This window comes from Talpa europaea (genome assembly GCF_964194135.1).
Source record: "Talpa europaea genome assembly, chromosome: 13".
NCBI lineage: Eukaryota > Metazoa > Chordata > Mammalia > Eulipotyphla > Talpidae > Talpa > Talpa europaea.
In genome coordinates, this window is record NC_140080.1 from 81,502,296 (window position 1) to 81,521,802 (window position 19,507).

General features: G+C 36.4%; 1 protein-coding gene across 13 annotated transcripts in view; it reads right to left on the bottom strand.

Annotated features, from left to right (window-relative positions):
* Positions 1 to 19,507, bottom strand: part of DYM (dymeclin) — a gene marked incomplete at both ends in the record, with an annotated part of 301,077 nt that overhangs the window by 221,361 nt on the left and 60,209 nt on the right. For 8 of the 13 annotated variants that reach the window (XM_084252047.1, XM_084252058.1, XM_084252057.1 and 5 more), the window contains 2 exons: positions 15,552 to 15,694; positions 17,075 to 17,200. The exons of 3 other annotated variants lie outside the window; for them this stretch is intronic. In XM_084252047.1, the coding sequence (XP_084108173.1) occupies positions 15,552 to 15,694; positions 17,075 to 17,200 (269 nt within the window). The remainder of the gene's footprint in view (positions 1 to 15,551; positions 15,695 to 17,074; positions 17,201 to 19,507) is intronic. 2 more of the 13 variants (XM_084252056.1, XM_084252052.1) reach the window with 1 other exon arrangement.

A 19,507-nucleotide genomic window follows, 5' to 3' on the forward strand; every position in this document is an offset into this window, starting at 1 on the left:
TCCCTTCCATCTGCTCTGCTGAGGTAGATCCACTAAAACACGAAACTTAGGAATGTACGTTAACGATCGAAGAAAAAGATAAAGTCTTTCATCAAGCTTTAAACAAATACAACCATTCACTCCTTCAGCTGAGGAAATAAAATGTAATATGTCACCCTCTGCAAAAAGTAAAGGGCTTTATTATGTCTAGAATGCTTGATGTTAACACAAACCTCTTCTGTCTCTTACACATGGCGGTACTACTGTATACTCCCAGCCTGCGTGCCTGTCCTCTCTGCAAGACTGTGGGTTCACTGAAGCAGGGCCTTCCCTGCTTCACCGTGGTGTGATTCCTTTGTACCCCCAGGACCTAGCACAATTTTTCAAGTCATATTTAATTTTATACTTTTGCAGATCAAATTTTTTACATTTTATAAAAAAATTCAAGTGGAATTCTTTATTTTCTCTAACTAAAAAACTGAGACAGAAATATGAATTATGCATGAGATTTTGTTGGAAACTACCTAGATTAACATTAGGATTAAATCAATACAGAAAAACAAAAATTAACTTATTAACTTTAACAATGCCAGAATTAATTTGGAATCAAGTAAAAATTCCTACATACTAAAATCTTAAGACTCACTGCCTACATTAGCAATCAAGTCTCATTCCTGAAGAAGGAAATATAAATCAAATGACTACAGACACAATAAAGTATATAGTACTTTTGTAATAGGCATTCTTTTCCATATCGGTTTCAAGCTACTACTTTTTTTTTTTTAAATTGCTCTCAGTTTCATTTATTTATTTATTTATTTATTTTTAAAGATTTGTTTATTTATACAAGCACTGGGTACAGTCAGAAGCGCGGGAGGGTGAGAGAATTCACCAGAGCCAGAGCGGGGAGCAGAACAGGCAGAAGGACTGAAGTACACTGCTGAGGGGAGCAGCGGGTGGCAGGAGAGGTCTGCGCGCCATGTGGGACCCTCCTCTGGTGGCTGGGGAGCAGCCGGGTACAGGCAGCTTCGCAACCCAGCGCTCAACCGCTACGCCACAGGGGAGGCCCTCAAGCTACTACTTTTCTGGTTACTAAGAAGGGGTTCCAAGCAAGAGGCTGAAGATAAGAGAACCTGTGAGTACTCCTCAGTTGAAACTAACACTCAAGGAATTTCTTCCCAACATTCTGACAACTACTGGGAAAGAAGAAAGTCTTCATTATGAAGAATGGTGTCTGTAGCTTTATTGGCAGCAATAGCAAATGTGATCGACCATCAAAGGTAAGAAAATGGGAGCATGGGAAACACTAGAAAACTAAAGTCTTTGCAATGAGAGAACATCCATATGTATTTGAAAAAGGGGATTTCCAGGACAAGAAGGATCCGCAAACCAACATTACTGGTAATAAATGTGAGATATGTGGGGAGAAAATGAGCACTGCAAGTCAGAATGATCTGAAAGTATGCATGAAATTCAAAAATATATTCCCAAAGCATTCAATTCAACTCAATGAGCACTTAATAAATGCACACTAATACTAGTACTTCCCAAAGTTGGGGAAGGAAAGAAAAAGTTAGAACCTTATGTTTCTCTAAGAAACACGAAGACTTTACAAAGCTTTAGCAACGTGCGATATCCAGACTGACACTGGAGCTTACACTCAGCCCATCTGCCAGGAAGTCACATGTCAGGCCAGTAACTCAGGTATCTGAAGGAAGAGTGGGGGTCCTGACCACAGCAGAGGTGACAGAGACATTAGCTTCTTCTTTCTCTGTCAGCATAATGAGACAGATTGTGATTTGGAGTGCTCGATAATATTGTAGGTTTAACTAAACTGACTCTCATAAAAATCTATTTTAAAAATACTAGAACCATAAAACCATTAAAACGTTACACTTTAGGGCCTCCCCTGGTGGCGCAGCGGTTGAGCCCTGGGCTGCGAAGCTGCCCGCAGCCTCTGCAGTGCTGGTTCCATCCCCGGCCGCTGGGGAGGGTCCCACATGGCGCGCAGACCTCTCCTGCCATGCCTGCTGCTCCCCTCAGCAGTGTATTTCATCAGTCTGCCTGTTCTGCTCCCTGTTCTGGCTCTGGTGAATTCTCTCACCCTCCTGCACTTCTGACTGTACCTGGTGCTTGTATAAATAAAATAAATAAATCTTTAAACAAAAAAAAGTTACACTTTAAAACATTAAAATGTTCTGGCAAACAGATCTCTCTCTCTCTCTCTCTGTCTCTCTGTCTCTCTCTCTCGCTCTCTCACACACACACACATATTCAAGTATTATCAAACAATATAAAAAAAACAAGGCCAATCCTTTTACTACTTGCATGGACTCTTTGTTAAGTCATCTTGTAAGCTGAAAATAGACCATATTAGCCAGATCTCTGAAGAAAGCTGCTTCCCCATCCATTACCAAGTCTCTGAACTACAAATTTATAGCCACAATTATTAGTGATGAACATGGTTCTAAATATACAGTTTCTTTTAAACATTAAATGATGACACTATGAACCCCCTGCAATTAGTAAGACCTTTAAAAACTCACCCAGGTGATTATTAACAATTTTAATATCAAAAAGGTTTTCTATGTTGCTATAGCAAACACAATTTTAAGTACCTAAAAGTTTCTGTTTAATCTTATCCTTGGGAAAATGTCAATTTGTCAATGTCTTATAATATACATAATATATTAGTATAAAAATGCATTACATAATTTATAAATCAACTCACTTAAATCGGGGATTGCTTTAAAAGGTTATATTGATGGGATGTGGGATCAATAAAATTTAAAGACCACCTGACTCAAGGGACTGCTGAGGGGAGTGATGGAAGGAAAGTGAGCAAGAGAAAAGAAAAAGAACAGTTTCTGCTGTTTAATAGTGATCTAAACAAATTACAACATTTAGATCTCACCGAGTATTATTTTTACTCACCTAATTTTACAAATGAAGAAATTAAAGCTTGCGTGCTTTGAAAGTAAAGCTTTGGTGGTGGGAGAGCTATGGTGATGACATCTGAGGGGGGAAATCCTATACTGCCAAAGCACTAAAACAATGAGATTTTGGTTAAAAAAAATTAAATAATTTAAAAAAAGAAATTAAAGCTCAAAGAGGCTAAGTTCCTTACTTATCTAATAGAGGTAAACAGATCTGAGTCTAAAGTGATACTCTCATTCACTCCTCCTCATAGCCACTGCAGCTCTAGAACAATAAAGGGGGTGTGAAAGTCCCTCGCTGTAGAATTACAACAAATTTAAAGTTCATCATAGATGAGATCTTTGGGGCTGTAACAGGCCTACTGTCAATCTGTCTGCTAGAAGAAATAGCACTGTATGGTTCACAAAGAGCCTGGCCCCAAATTATCTTACCAGACTTCTCTCTTCTCTATCTTTATCAACAGAATTCTCTGTTTTAGGGGGGTAGGGGGGATTTGTTTTGTTTTGTGGACTTATCTACCTTCTGTTCATCTTAGTACTGTGTGTGTATTTCCTGAATTTGCCCTAAGGAACCATGGCTCCCAGACATTCTGTCCCTTTCTTAGGGTAAATAAACATTGACTATATAGTTTCTTTGGTAGGCATGCTAAGAGTCTTCAGTAAATAAACTGTCACCATAGTCAAGGTGCCCATAATCTGAAGAGAGGAGTCAGGCAGAAATGTGGTTATAATACATTGTACTGAGAGTTTTGGGTTGTTTTTTTTTAAGATTTATTTATTTATTTATACAAGCACTGGGTACAGTCAGAAGTGCAGGAGAGTGAGAGAATTCACCAGAGCGGAGAGCAGAACAGGCAGACTGACGAAGTACACTGCTGAGGGGAGCAGTGAGCGCAGCAGGAGAGGTCTGCGCGCCATATGGGACCCTCACCCAGCGGCCGGGGATCAAACCGGCGCTGCAGAGGCTGCAGGCAACTTCGCAACCCAAGACTCAAACGCTGCGCCACTGGGGAGGCCCTGTACTGAGAGTTGTACAGAGTTCTGTGGAGAAAAAAAAGGACTGGCTCTGCCATGGCCGACGACGACGAGAGCTTCCCCAAAAGGCTGCCTGCGAGCTGAGTGTGAAGGTGAGTGACAGATCTGCAGACAGGGGAGGAAAACATCTCAGTGCATGGAAGGGTATCAGACAAAGCTGCTCAGGTGGGGTGAGGAGAGTCTGGGAAGGGAGGGCAGGCTGTGAGGGGTTAAGCTTCTCAAGGTAAGTGACAAAAGCTTTTCAAGGTAAGTGCCCCTGCCCAATTCTGAAGACAACCAACAGGCCAAGAAACTCAAGTTCTTTCTGATGTTCTTACAAATGAATGGTGTTCAATTATATAACCTTTATTATCAGATTTACCTATGACTAATGCTGTCCCATATTAACATACTAAATCAGTTATATGATATTGTATCTGTTTTTTCATAAACTTAGAAAAAGCAATGGCTACAGTTACAGGAGAGCTTAACAAATCTCACATCAAAAAGACTGGCTGATAAATAAATACATAGGGATGGAGACAAAAAAAGAAAAATTGGAAACAGCTGATTTATTACAGTAGCAACTAATCTTAACATTTTTAATTTTCACAACTTCTAACACTGTGTAAAATGTTTAAAGATTATTTATAAACACACCCTCACACACAAAAAAAATATACATACCTGCATTTTTTTTAAGTGAGGTAACACTGGCTTACAACATGTATGTGATTCAGAAATATAGGATCCCACGTCTTCATGTGTACGCTACCACACCACACCCACCACAAAGGCACTGTGGCCCTCCACCAAGGTCTATTGCGCCCCTTCCTCTTTTCTTCTCAGTTCTCCCCTTCCCCTTTCGGAAGCCTCAGTTTTATAGTCAGGGTTCCAGGGTTTCTTTTTGGTTTAATTATGTTTTGATTTTGTTTCAAGGTCTAGCCATGTTGTCACAAATGGTAAAAGTTCACCTTTTTTATGGCTGAGTAGTGTTCCCGTGTGTTTGTGTATCTGTATGCTTTAACTCTAGAAACTGACATACATGCATGCATAGCAAACACTTTAATCCACTTATCTGTGGACTGGGCACCTAAGTTGCTTCCATACTCGGCTATTGTAAATATTGCTGCAATGAACAAAGGAGCAAATATATCCCTTTGAATTTGTGTGTTTGCATTCTTTGGATAGATACGTAGGAATGGTATAGCAGATGCTAATCTACCTTTAATATTTTGAGAAACTCCCATACTGTTTTCCATAGAGGCTGGACCATACTACATTCTTACCAACTATCTGAGAGTCCCTTTCTCTCCACATCTTGCCATCATTTGTTGTTTCTAGACTTTTTTGATTTGGGCCATTCTCACAGGTATGAGAGGGTATCTCATTGTGATTCTGATTTGCATTTCCTTGATGATTAGTAATGATTGCCTTTTGGCACATCTGTATGTCTTCTTTGGAAAATTATCTATCTAGGTCTCCTGTGTTTTGATTGTGTTATGTTTTCTTTTTGTTGAATTGTATGAATTATTTGTAGATCCTGGATAGTAGCCCCTTGTCAGAAGTATGAGATAAGAAACCGCCATACTTTCTTCCATAGGGACTGACTGACCAGTATACATCCCACAGTGTATGAGGCTTCCTTTTTCTGCCAACACTTTTTGTTTTTGGTTATTTTGACATGGGCCATTCTCACATGTGTAAGAGGGTATCTCATTATGGTTTTCATTTGCATTTCCCTGATAAGTGATTTCAATAATAAGTGATAAAGAACACTACTTAACGTGTCAGTTGGCCATGTGTATATCTGTATTTAAAAAATATTTTTTTAAAGAAATGTATGAGTGTATTTTACTATTTGAAAAATAGGAATGTAAATGTCCACTGGTTAATTTTGCAAAGTCAAATCAAATCAATCAAAATGTCCAGAATTGACATATCTGAAGGAAATAATCTATTTTTTTTCTTGGAATTCCTTTTTCCTTCTACTAAGGTAATGTTCTTTTTTTAAAGCATAATATTTTTTTTTTATTTTTTACATGATTTTTCATTTTTAAACAATATTTGCTTCCCCCCACCCCCTCAGGTGTAGTCCCCATAGGGTTTCCTTCACCAACGCACCAGTACACCATCACCTCAGTCCCCTGTGCTCCTCCCTCCCTCCCTCTGATCCCTCTCCCTCCTCCTCCCCTGCAGGATGTCTCTGATTTGTAATTGTCCCTTTTTGCCTTGTTGTATTTTGTACTGTTATTATTTTTTTACACTGATGTCTTATTTGGTTCCCCTATATTCCTGCTATAAGTGAAACCATCTGATATTTTTCTTTTTCCTTTTGGTTTATTTCACTGGGCATAATTCTGAAGGAAATAATCTAAATTACTTTTTAAAAATTGGATATAAATATTGTTCACTCAATACTCACAAGAGCAAAAATTTATAGATCATATAAATGTACAGTTAAAAAATATACATCCACACAGACGAGAAACAATGAGAACAGAATTTACAGAAGTTTGTAAACAATATAAGAAGTTTCATAAACAAGCAGCTAATAAGAGGAGCCATCATTAGGCCAGGTCATAAAAATGCATTCTGGGTAATTTACCCTATTGTTCATTAGTTCATATAGAAAAACAGACAAAATTAATAAAGGAGAGATAGGGAAACTGAGAAAGAAGACAACCAAGGAGTGACTGCGTCAACTAGATTATAAAATATAGTGTGCCGCATTAACAAAACGAGGAATAAAATTCACATTGTTATAAAAGCAAAAAAAAAAAAAGAGGAGCCATCATTACTCAGAACACTCCCATACACAGAACAGTTTTGCCACCTGAAGTTTCCCTGCTTGCAACCCACTTGTCCCTCTTCCCCACTAAAAACTCTGGGAGGCAGTTAAGATTTTTTTTTTTAATCTATCCCAGATTAAATCTATATGTATACAAGCTATTTGGAGATGCTTCTTTTATCATAACTTCATAGCTTCTTTCTTTTTATCCATCAATAACATTCCAATAAATAATGAACCATAGTTTGTTTCAACTACTTAAGGACAATTTGGTTATTTGAAAGCTTGGGCAATTATGCATTTGTCAAAACCCACAAAACTGTAAACCAAAAAGAAAAAACCCTAATAAAAGTAATGTACACCAGTGGCTTATCAACTGTAACAAAGGTAGCACACTAAAATGTCAATAATAAGACAAACTGGGGGTGAAATCTGTATTTTTTGCTCATTTTCCTATAACCTACAACTACTCAAAAGAATAAGCTCTATTAATTTTTTTCAAATGAAACATAAAAGAGTAGTTATAAGAATAAATCCACAACCAATAAGAGGATGAGAACAGGACCATTCTCATGGATGGAAGACTGTGACAAATTTTTGACAGACAGTTAACAGTGAATAAAGTAGAAGATGACACAGACTTAAATTCTCATAGAATGGGCTATAATAAAAGGAGAGTCCATCTGCCCAGCAGAATCTTTGGCAAGGGTATAGAATTAGAGAAGGCACATGGAATGGAGGTAGGAGTGAGAAACAGAGCTGAAAATGGAGATTTACTAAAAATGTTTAGGCAAAACAATTACCTCTTGTATAACAATTACCTCTTGTACTTTCCTACTCCTGAATCATCCAATTTCCAGTTCATATCATTTTCAGACAATGACATTCACTCATTCAACAAATAATTAGTATCTCTCATAATCCAGGCTCTCTTTTAATGCAGGAGTAGGTATAAATAACAATTCCTACTTATTCAAATTCTAGCAGGGGTAGTATTAGGTAACAAAAAGGCTTAGGCCAGTGCAAGAAGCCAGGGAATTCAGAGACGGAAGAAAAAATCAAAGATCCTCAGGAACCACAGAAAATATCATCCATGTCAGACTATGAAAATAAGTGATTCAGTAACTTATGAAATTTTTAACACAATTTTAGCTCAACTTGGCTGCTTTTGCAACAAATGGTCTAAAAATGGTATAAATAGATAACAAGACTTCCAAATGAGTGAAGCTACAATTAAGGGAGTTGTGGAGGTTGCTCTTGAATCTGTATTATCATCCTTTTAGTAATCTGGAAAGAGGGGTTAAGGACCTTAATTTTACAGACTACATTGAAAGCAGAAAGGCTCAGGGAACAGGAAATAGGAAAGATATGTCAGGTGTTTGGAAAACTAAAGAAATTGATACAGATGAAAGGAATAAAGATGAAACAGATAAATGGTAACATTTGTTTTCCACATCCACCATAGTCCACACATTTATTCATTACTTCTAGGTTATTTATATTTTAAAACATTCTAGTTCCATTTTTTAAACAAGGATACTAGGATTCCGCAAAATGACTTAAACAATTGGAAAAGTGGGAGGGAGTGAGGGGCAGTTTCCAGCTCAAACCTAATAATTACCAAAGTTATATTCTCATCTAACTCGTTATCCTCCCAGTGGGGATGGTTAGCTACTTCTCTCCTGCACTTTTGCCTAGCTACAGTCTAGGATGGTTTCCTTATAACCTTGCAGAGGTGAGTCTAGAGGCTGTTAAGCAACACAATAAATGGACCTTCCTCTCAACCACTCTTCTGATTGGATTTGATGGGCCTTCAAGGAGAATGGTCTCGTTTAAAAAGACAAGTGAAGGACCTCCCTGGTGAAGCAAGGGGTTAAGTCTCAGCACTATCTAGCTGTCACCAATGAGTTCGATCCCCAGCCAGGGAGCTAACCCACATGGCACAGTAGACCTCTCCTGTCTCATGCACTGCTCCCTTCAGCAGTGTATTTCAGTAGATTCGCCTGTTCTGCTCCCATTCTGTGTCTGGCGAATCCTCTCACCCCCACACCTCTGGCCTGTATCCCAGTTCTTATATGCATAAATAAATAAATCTTTTTTTAAAAAGTAAATATTTTTTTTTTTAAAAAAAGCACAAGACGAGATATTTACTGTAATCCTGAAAAGAATCATCCAAGGAAGGGTTTGGAAAGGTTACATAACTTGCAGCAAGGATTTAAGCCCTTGTCTGCTCAGATCCTACATTGTCCAGAATCTTATCTAGCACTTCTTGAAGCATTAGGAGCTCTTTTAAAAACAAACTAAAATTTACAACACTAATTCATCTTCATAGTGATTTTATTATGAAAATTGTAATTAACTAATAAGCTTGCAGCAAGGATTTAAGCCCTTGTCTGCTCAGATCCTACATTGTCCAGAATCTTATCTAGCACTTCTTGAAGGATTAGGAGCTCTTTTAAAAACAAACTAAAATTTACAACACTAATTCATCTTCATAGTTATTTTATTATGAAAATTGTCAAACACAAACAAAAACTGAAAAAAATTATACAGTGAATACCTGGAAAACCAGTTCCCAAATTTTACATGATCATTTTGCTACATTTGTGGTAACATTCCTATCCATCTATACATTCATATAATCACCCATCACTGTAGCTTGTTTTATTAATAAATTTTCAAAGTAAGTTACAGAAACACTGTAAAAGGGAAGTGTTTGAATAACTCATAACACTAGGCTTTAAAATATTATTTATTTAAAAGGTGGTCTTCAAAACTACACCAACTATAATTTATGAAGATTTTTACTACCATTCATAAATTCTATCAGCAAGAAACCTTGAATAACTTTAACCTTTCATTTACTCCAAACACTCATGCTGAAATTAATGTAAATTAAAACATGTGCTTAATAAAAGTTAAACTTATACTTGACTGTCATAGAATTTCACAATTTCAAAGTAAATTATTTTATTGGGGGGATTATTTTAATTATACTTTATATATATTTTACATCATTGTTCATTTTTGTACAATGTTTGCTTCTTCCTCTCAGGTATAGTCCCCATAAAATTGCCACCACCAATTCACCTGTGCACCATCACCATAGTCCCCTGTGCTCTTCCCCCCCAAACCACTCCCCGCCCCGTTCTGATCCCTCTCCCTCCCCCACAGAATGTCTCTGATTTATAGCTGCCTGACAATTTTTGTTTGCTATTATTTTTCCCCTGATAACTTATTTAGTTCTCCTATATTCCTCCTATAAGTGAAACCATCCAATATTTTTTCTTTTTCCTACTGACTTATTTCAGCATAATCCCTTTTAGCTCCATCCATGTTGCTGCAAATGGCATGAGTTAATCTTTTTTGATTGCTGAGTAGTATTACATTGTGTATATGGACCACATCTTCTTGATCCAGTCATCTATTTGGGGGCATCTGGGTTGTTTCCATAGCTTAGCTATTGTAAATAGTGCTGCAATAAACATAGGGGTGCACGTGTCCTTTTGAATTAATGTTTTTGTGTCCTTTGGGTAGATTCCTAGGAGTAGAACTGCTGGATCATATGGCAGCTCCATTTTTAGTAGTTTGAGGAACCTCCACACAGCTTTCCATAGTGGTTGGACCAGTTTTTATTCCCACCAAAAGTGCAGGAGAGTTCCTTTTTCCCCACATCCTTGGTGTAAGAGGGTATCTCATCGTGCTTTTGATTTTCAAAGGAAATCATTTTTATAGTTTTATTTTTCAAACAGTAGGATGTGTGTTCTGAAAAACTTAGAATTTCATGATTTTAATATTTTTATTTTTTAAATCATTAATACTTTAATACTTTATTTTTCTATTTTAAATTCTACAATAACATAAATTATGCTGCAGGAGTCTCAAAAATAGATTAAATCATTTGTGCTAAACAAACACTTAGAGCAAGCCTTAGAGACCTATCCCTAAGGATTTCATCTGAAGTTGATTGCTTTTTCTGTATTCTTCCTGGTAAATATGAATGTATTCATTCTCCATCTATTTGTGGCATAAAAGAAATCCTTCCATCTTTCATTTCAAATCTGTTATGAAGGAAATGTGAGTAGTGGGCTGGCATATTTCAAAGCAATTTTTGGAAACTGGTTTAACAGTAGCTGTCAGCAAGCTACAAGGATAAGATAGGTCAATCCTGTGTTTTGACATCATACTACTTCCACTGAGTAGCATTTAATAAACACCTTTTTTTTTAAAAAAAAAGTCTAAAAATCTGAAGACTTTTATCAGAGAACAATTAAAAATAAAATAACTCTTATTACTACTTTACAACTAAACAGTCATTTTGTGTTGCAGATACTAATCTAAATGTTCAATATATCCCTGCAAGGAAGCAGTACAAGGAAACAGTAAATTGAAATTAACTGTATTTTACAAGTCACAAAATGAGTTCAGTCCTGAAAGTGGGAAAAAAGTGATTCTTTTCCCTGATACATTAAATCTACCAAATAATCCCAAATAAATTAGGAATATAACTATTGTTTTTAAAGTACTTCTTTTTTGAAAGTACAAAGTGCTTTAATTAGAAATGTGTTCACAACTATGCCTGTTTCTGAGTGTCACATACTTTTTCTCTTACTGAAGTTTTTCTTTCTCTTGATGAGGCAGTCCAAAAAAAGCCAAACTGAAGACTAAAAATAACCTTCACGTAAAATAAATTACAACTACTGCATACCATACCTACCATAATGAATTCAATAACTTTCTCAATAACAGCAACTGGGAGAAATGACTTTTAATCTTCAAATTCTACTTTATTAATTCCTCTGTTACAGCATTTGCCTAAGTAAATAATCACTACTTTGGCCTTACAATTTGGCTGGGATACGCACCTCTGTAAGCAAAGGAAAAAAAACATTTTTGATGGCTCATTCAAATGGAAAAGTCATATATCAGAAGATATTGTGTAAAACCTCAGTAGTTGTGATGGAAAGCAAAGTTTGGCAGAACACATTTAATTAGGCTTGGCTCTTTAAAACATTAAATACTCAGTTATAATCACATTACAGCTTTGTTGTTACAAAAAAAAGAAATTTCAAGGTCAACCCTTCATTACTTCACCCTTTTTTAAGGCATTAGAGGCAATTAAAAAGAATCAAAGAGAAACAAAATAAATGCTGTAACTTCTTTTTCCCTTCTCACAATATTAAAATTCTAACATAATAATACTTTTAGAGACTATATCTGAGCTCTCTTATAAATGGACATACCAAACACTAGATATTTTCATAATTTCTTTATATTAAAAATATGAGTAAGCTTATAAATCATTGAAAGATCACTGGTTTTCTATTTTTGTTTAAATGCTGTCTTTTAAATATTACTATGTAATATTTGTAACTGACAGTGATCATTTATTGTGTAAATGATCTTCCCTTCTATCTTTGCTCATCTGATCACTTTACAATTAATTTGAGTTGCTGTTTAGTAAAATAGCACTATATTAGCAAATGGCAGGGCCAGCATTCAATTCTAGGTTTAGCTAATATAAGCCAGAATCCAGTATCTGTACCTCTTTCATAATATCAAGTTAGGAAAGGTCAGAGCCAGTCCCTCCAAAGGACAAAATAAATGCTGGCCCCCGAAAACAGAAAAGAAAATCTGTTTCATTACAGATTTGTTTTTGGAGGAGCTCCTTATATATCCTGGAATGCCTCTTTTGTTGATGTTTACATATTATTGTTTACATATTATTGATGTTGGAGTAGACTGTGAGTAATCTGCTTTGGTCACAATCTCAGCACCACCAAAACCAAGGCTGTGATTTAAAATGAAGAACTACTAGAGCTGAAAGATGTCTTAGCCATTAGCATGCAAAATAAGACCAGTGGACTCCTGAACAGAATTTCAGTGAGAGAAATTCCAGCACAACCTTCTGAATATCTGTTATGAACTGATTATATCCCCTAGATACACATATATTCAAGTCCTAACCTCCATTATGATGACAACAAATAGTGGAACTCTTGGGAGGTGATTTGGTTTAAATGAGATCATGAGGGTGGAGCCCCCATGATGGATTAGTGCCCTTACTGGAGGAGGAAGAGTCACCGGAGCTTCCTCCCTCTATCATGGGAAGATACGGTGCAGCCATATGCAAGCCAGGAAGAGAGCCCTCACCAAGAACCAAATCTGCTGGCACCTTGATCTTAGACTTCACATTATCACACTTCAACTGTGAGAAACATGTTAATTCAAGTCCCCCATCCTATGGGTAGTTTGTTTTAGCAGTCTGAACAACTATTGGTTATCATGATACTCCCTGCTCCATCATGTAACAAATCAGAGAAGTAAAAGTCTTTGATAATTTGCTTTGCAGAACATCTCTATCAAGGCAAGGTGATGTACTTACAGATTAAAGTAAGAGTTAACTATCAATTACCTTACTGACTATAACTAAAACTGCAAATACTACAGCTATCTTTGATTAGTAGAACATTTGAAATATTTATTATAATTCAGGTTGAGTCAGCTCTAAGTCTTTATTAATATCTTTGGCTACTTTTATAAACAAACTGTGAAAAAGAAAACACAATCTTTCAGATAAATGAGTGAATAAAAAACTGTACCATAGTGATTGTTGTCAAGACAAGTTCATTTAGGAAGCAAAGAGAAACCTCTTGTGGTCAATATCTATTTAACAATCAAATTTTCCTTTCTGACTGTGACTAGCCAATTTTTGCACCACATAAAATGAAAAGCCAAGTTGGAAAAAGAGCAAAAACATGACTGGTGTATTCAATTTAGCCAGTTCTTCAAAACATTTTTTATATACATTTTAAAGTGTGAGCAGGCCAAAAAGATAAAATATTTCTGATATTTTTTAATTGTCAGAGATTTTCAGGTCACTAACTTTACCAGGTAGGTTTATTTTCTTTTACATGATCATGATTTTAATGAATAAGAGGCAGCAGACCTTCGGTGCAAGTAACAAAAGTTACTCTATCAATATGGTGCCAAGTTATGTGGAAATAATCTCAGAGGTCATATCTTCTAACATTCTTTTTCGACAGACAAGTTCACTGGGAATTAGGGAATAAAGGAACTTCCTTATAATACACTATATATGAGCAAACCTACAATTTTAAAGTCAAATTTTTGGGCACCAATACTGATGACACCAGATACCACACTCGACTTCTTTTTCATGACAAATAACTCCCAAGAACTACTTACAAATCTATGATTACTTTTAAAAAACTGTCAACTATTGCCATTGTTTTGGAGAAAACAGTTAGTTGATGAACTCAATACTATCTCCTTCAGAAAGTCTGCAGCTGCATTGGAGTACTGGAAAACACTCAGTTTTCAAACACTTCTGACCAGTTCAACGATCAAAAAAAAAGAAAATAATAGATTAATAAAGCCTTCCCATAGGAAACAAGAACCCATTCTTGGGCTGCCTTTATAGGTCACAAATGAGGAAGGCAAAGGCGTATACATTTTCCTCATCGAAAGCAATGAGGACAGAGAGTAGGAGTTATTTGGAAAACCTGTATTCTCAGTAGCCTCTCAGCACTAAAAACAATGACATCAGTAAACATAGTATAATTTAACTCAGAATATTAAAAGAAACCAAACGAAGGCAAATGTGGATAAATTCCTCAAATCAGCAGAGGTCCTTTAATCCAAAGACGTTCCCAAGCTTCATTATCTAATACACTGTCACACAGTACTACACTGTCACGTCAAAGGATTGCTCACTAAACGTAGACAACAAACTACAGCCAAAATTCAGTTGGAGAAGTGAGCCCCATTTAAAATTCCCTCAAACAAATGACCCCTGAAATATGTAATTAAGTCAAACACATGCTTCTGGTTTATGAAGAGCGCCCTTACAACTGCCAAAGTGTCGGTCTAATTTTAGAATAAAGCAAAAGCACAGTTTATATACCTCACATGACCCAAGTCCTCCACACTAACAAAGGGGGACCCAGAGGTGCTCTTGGATTTCTACTGTCTTCAGATCTGTACACTGGGAAGCAGAGATGACACTGTGCTGAACAGTGAGAAAGGACTTTCTTCAGTTAAAATTTGCTTCCAATCTGATAAAATTCAAGTGTGTGCCACTTCAGAATTTTTTATAAAACTCTTCAAAATGTGCTAATTTGTCAACAGATAAAATATTGAATACAGAAAGAAAACTATACCTAACTGGTCATGCAAAATCCTAACCAATAATGTCACTAAAATATAATGAGGGACTCCCTGATGGCGCAAGGGGTAAGACACAACCTATGAGGCTGTCCACAACCTTTGCAGCACGAGTTCAATCCCCAGCTGGCCAGGGGGCAGCCTACATGGTGCAGCAGACCTCTCCTGACTCTCCCGCTGCTCCCCTCAACAGTGTATTATGGTCAATCTGCTTGTTCTGTTCCCCTCTCTGTCTCTGGTGAATCTTCTCGCCCTACCCCCCAACACCTCTGGCCTGTACCCCAGCATTTGTATTAATAAATAAATCTTAAAAAAATAACGATTTTCTCATAAAACACAAGTAGTAGAAAATTTCTAAGAGCTTAACTGTATTTACATGATACAATAAGAACTAATACAATATGCATATTTATAAACATTCTTTTTGAGAAATGATGCCTTACAGTAAACAACTTATTCACTATATGTATATATTCCATGCACAAATCACTGTAATAAATAAAAAAACTAGTATTTTAAGGTACGTCAGTCAGATTCTCAGATCCAACCTGTTAGAAGTAGCAGCCAAGTGAACAGAATTCTTATGACTAATTAGACAAAATCCTATGTTCATCAAAGATCTTTAAAGATTCTGGAAGGCTTACTTGCTACTCCTGATGCAAGTCCATACAGCAGCCCTCCCCCTTCTGACTGCTGAGGGAAAACATGCGCTCCGGGAGGCGGGGGCTTTTCTTGTCTGATAAAGTTATACAACAATGTCTTCACAAGTTTACTGGTATATGGAAGACTACACAAAAAGAAAAAAGAAGAAAGTCAACTTATTTATGGGAGTCACTTGATTTTGTAAAATGACAAACATAATCAATATGAAGTTTTCAATTAGAATAATTTGAAAAAATCTAGGCTTATCATTTAATAAGGAAGACCCGGGTCTTTAAGGTCTGGCTTGAGGCTTACTTCTGATTTTCCTCTTATTGTGCCTATAATCACTGCTCAAATTACTTCCACTCTAAATTTAACTGTTTTATTTGTGATTTGTATTACAGATAAAATAGTATAAGTTCACTGTATAATACAGTACCTGGCACTTGGAGGGAGGTAGTAACACAGGATCAGTAGGAAAGAGCAGAAATTAAAAAGCAATAATATAAGAGTATATTTATAAAGTATGAAATTTCTCAATTTATGCATGCAAACAAAAAATATACATAGGCGTAGAGAAATTTTTTAATGATAATTTCAATGATCTTTAAGTATAAATAATTAATGAAAGGAGAAAGGACAGAACATAGGTGAAAAGGGCTATGTGTCCACCAATTGGTGATAATTCCTGCATCTGAGAGAAAACTTTGTGATAGGTTCTTGACCTATAGCTCTGGCCCTTTCCCTATTACTGGTGATTCTCAAATATGTGACAAAAGCCCCAAGGGATTATGAAAACATGCCACCAGTGTAAACCAAGGTAGCAAGAGGCATCTGAAAAATACAAAACTCCAATTCATTGAGAATTTTAATCAAAGAAACGTATTCATACTTGTGTTACATTCTAAAATTCTGTAAGGAATGTATCAATAATAGATATGGTTGTGTGTGTGTGTGCGCACATGCACATATATTTAATATTTTAATATTTATCTATTCCCGTCTTCACCCACTAGGAGATTTTAAGTTTCTGCTCATATACATAGCTCTACATCTTAACACATGCATGGGATGTAGTAAGTACACAATAAACATTTGTTGATGAAATGAAAACCGAAATAGTCAATTAAGAGTCTGTTGGAACAGTCCAAGTACAGGGTGACAGGGCACTGGTAACAGCAGTTTCAGTGGGACTGGTGAGATGGGGAAGATTTCAATAAGCAAATATGATTCAATGGCATTGAGGCATTGAGAACAAAGGAGAAGGAAGAAGAAAGATGACTTTAAAGCGTCCATTCTGCAAAGCAAACACTAGGCAAGACAGATGAGGATGCAAACAGGTAGGAAGGAAGACTAGTTTAGACAGGAAAGCAAACTCTAGTTTTTACATGTTGATATCACAATCAAAGGAAATGTCCAGTTGGAAATATGAGAAATATTAAAGTAAGAAGAAAAAACCAGAAACACATATTTACACAATAAAAAAAAAAAAAAAAACCTAGTCAAATTTAAATTAAAAACGTACCATGGACCTCGCATCAAATACTTGTGACTGATGCTCTGTCGCAAAACTTCCTTGTGGAAGAGTTGGCAGGAAAGGAAAACAACCATTGTTGAAATCGCTTCTACTGATATGTCATATGTAATATCTCTGCAGAACAGAAAAAAAAACAAAAGCAGAATAATGATCACCTTAGAAAATAAAGACAATGATCTTATCTAAATAAGCTACACACTTAAAAACTCAAATCTGGGCCTTCCTGGTGGCACAGGAGTTTAAGTCTCAGCGCTATCAAGCTCTCAAAGGCCTCTGTAGTATGGTGTCAATCCCTGGCCAGGGAGCTGACTCTCATGGCACCGCAGATCTCTTCTATCTCGCCTGCTGCTCCCCTCAGCAGTGTATTTCAGTAGATCTGCCTGTTCTGCTCCCCACTCTGTATCTGGCGAGTCCTCTCACCCCCACACCTCTGGCCAATACCCCAGGTCTTGTATGCATAAATAAATCAAAACAAAACTTAAAAAAAAAAAAACACCTCAAATCCAATATTGAACATGTTTCTAGGCTCTTAAAAGACATGAATATAGTTAACATAAAAATTAAGTCAAACAAAAATATGAAACCCTTTCCCAGAGTTAGCTTATGTACCTGGATGAGGTACCCCATTACTTTCTTATTCTCCAGTTTCCATCACCAAGTGATTCACACATCAACTCACGTAAAATGAAAACAATCACCACTGGTGATCTGCCATAAAGAACCACTGTAAAGGGCCTCCCTGGTGGCGCAGCGGTTGTGCGCTGGGTTGCAAAGCTGCCTGCAGCCTCTGTAACCCCGGTTCGATCCCCAGGCTCCAGGGTGGGTCCCACATGACGCTCAGACCTCTCCTGCCGCCCGCTGCTCCCCTCTGCAGTGTACTTCATCTGGTCTGCCTGTTCTGCTCTCCACTCTGGATCTGGTGATTGCTCTCACCCTCCCGCACTTCTGACTGTACCCAGTGCTTGTATAAATAAATAAATAAATAAATAAACCCTTTAAAAAAAAAAAAAAGAACAACTGTAAAGCCTTCATGCTGGCCCTTCTTTAGTTATAATAAGGAAATAAATATTCAAATTGTAGAAGTGAACAGAAACCACAGTATAGGGAAGAAAACAATGCCTTTTGGAATTGTGCACTTTACAAGAACAGTGGTACTAGATCTTCTGTCTGTAAGATCTACTTTCTCAAGGCCAACTCTGCAGTCATCAAAATATGAAAAGTCTTCAAAATATTATTCTGGTATTATTAAGCATATTTCTATTATAAAGATAACCCTTTTTCTCCCAAGATCTGTAATCCATTTTAGAAACAAATCTTAGCTCAAATAAAGAGGAAATAAAATTTCAACTGAGCAGAAATAAATGCATCAAGAAATCTTTAGTTACTGCAAAAATTTAAACATGATTACCATGAAATATAGCAGCAAGTTATACAATGAAAGCCAAAACCTGAACATAGGAAAAAGAGTAATAGTTTAAAAAGAGTATCAAAATATTTACAGAACTGAATTATTCATGATAAGGCTGAAGAAAAGTACTTAATATCTACTTAAAAGAAGGCCTATTAAACAAAGATGACTTATTCCAGAACATAGCAAGCTTAAATTCCACCACATGTTTTAAGGAATTATTGTTGATAGGAATAGCTTTAAAACAAAATACACAAAAGAGAAAAGTCCCATGAAATTGATCTTATTATATAATAAATCTCAATTCTACTCAAAAATCTTAGGACTTTAACATTAAAAACAGATCTTCCATAAGATCCAGCAATTCCACTCTTAGGAATCTACCCAAAGAATGCAAAAATGCTCTTTGGAAGGGATATATGCACTCCTATGTTTGGTGTAGCACTATTTACAAAAGCCACATTATGGAAACAACCCAAGTGCCTAAGGACAAACAAGTGGATTAAGACGATCACTATATACATAATGGAACACTACTCAGCTATTAAAAAAAAAAAAAAGATGAAATCTTGACATTGCAACACAGATGGAACATGAGGGGACTCATTCTTAGTGAAACAAAAGAAAGAAAGAGAAAGACAGATATCACATGGTTTCACTTACACGTGGAATATAGAGTAATAAAACAGTTCAGGCAAAACCAAACCAATAACAAACCCTTGAAATCTGTCAGTAAAACTGAGGACACCAGGACAGTGAGGGAGAGTGAAAAGCAATGTGTGGACTAGGGTGAAGGACTATGGGTGACTTGGTGGTAGGCGTGGCTGATGACACATATTTGAAAAGGTGTGATCCTATATCTCTGAATCACATACAGTCCTCCAAGTCAATGATTACACCAATAGAAGTTTTTAAATTTATTTTATTTTAATTATTTTTTTAAAGATTTATTTATTTATTTATACAAGCACTGGGTACAGTCAGAAGCGAGGGAGGGTGAGAGAATTCACCAG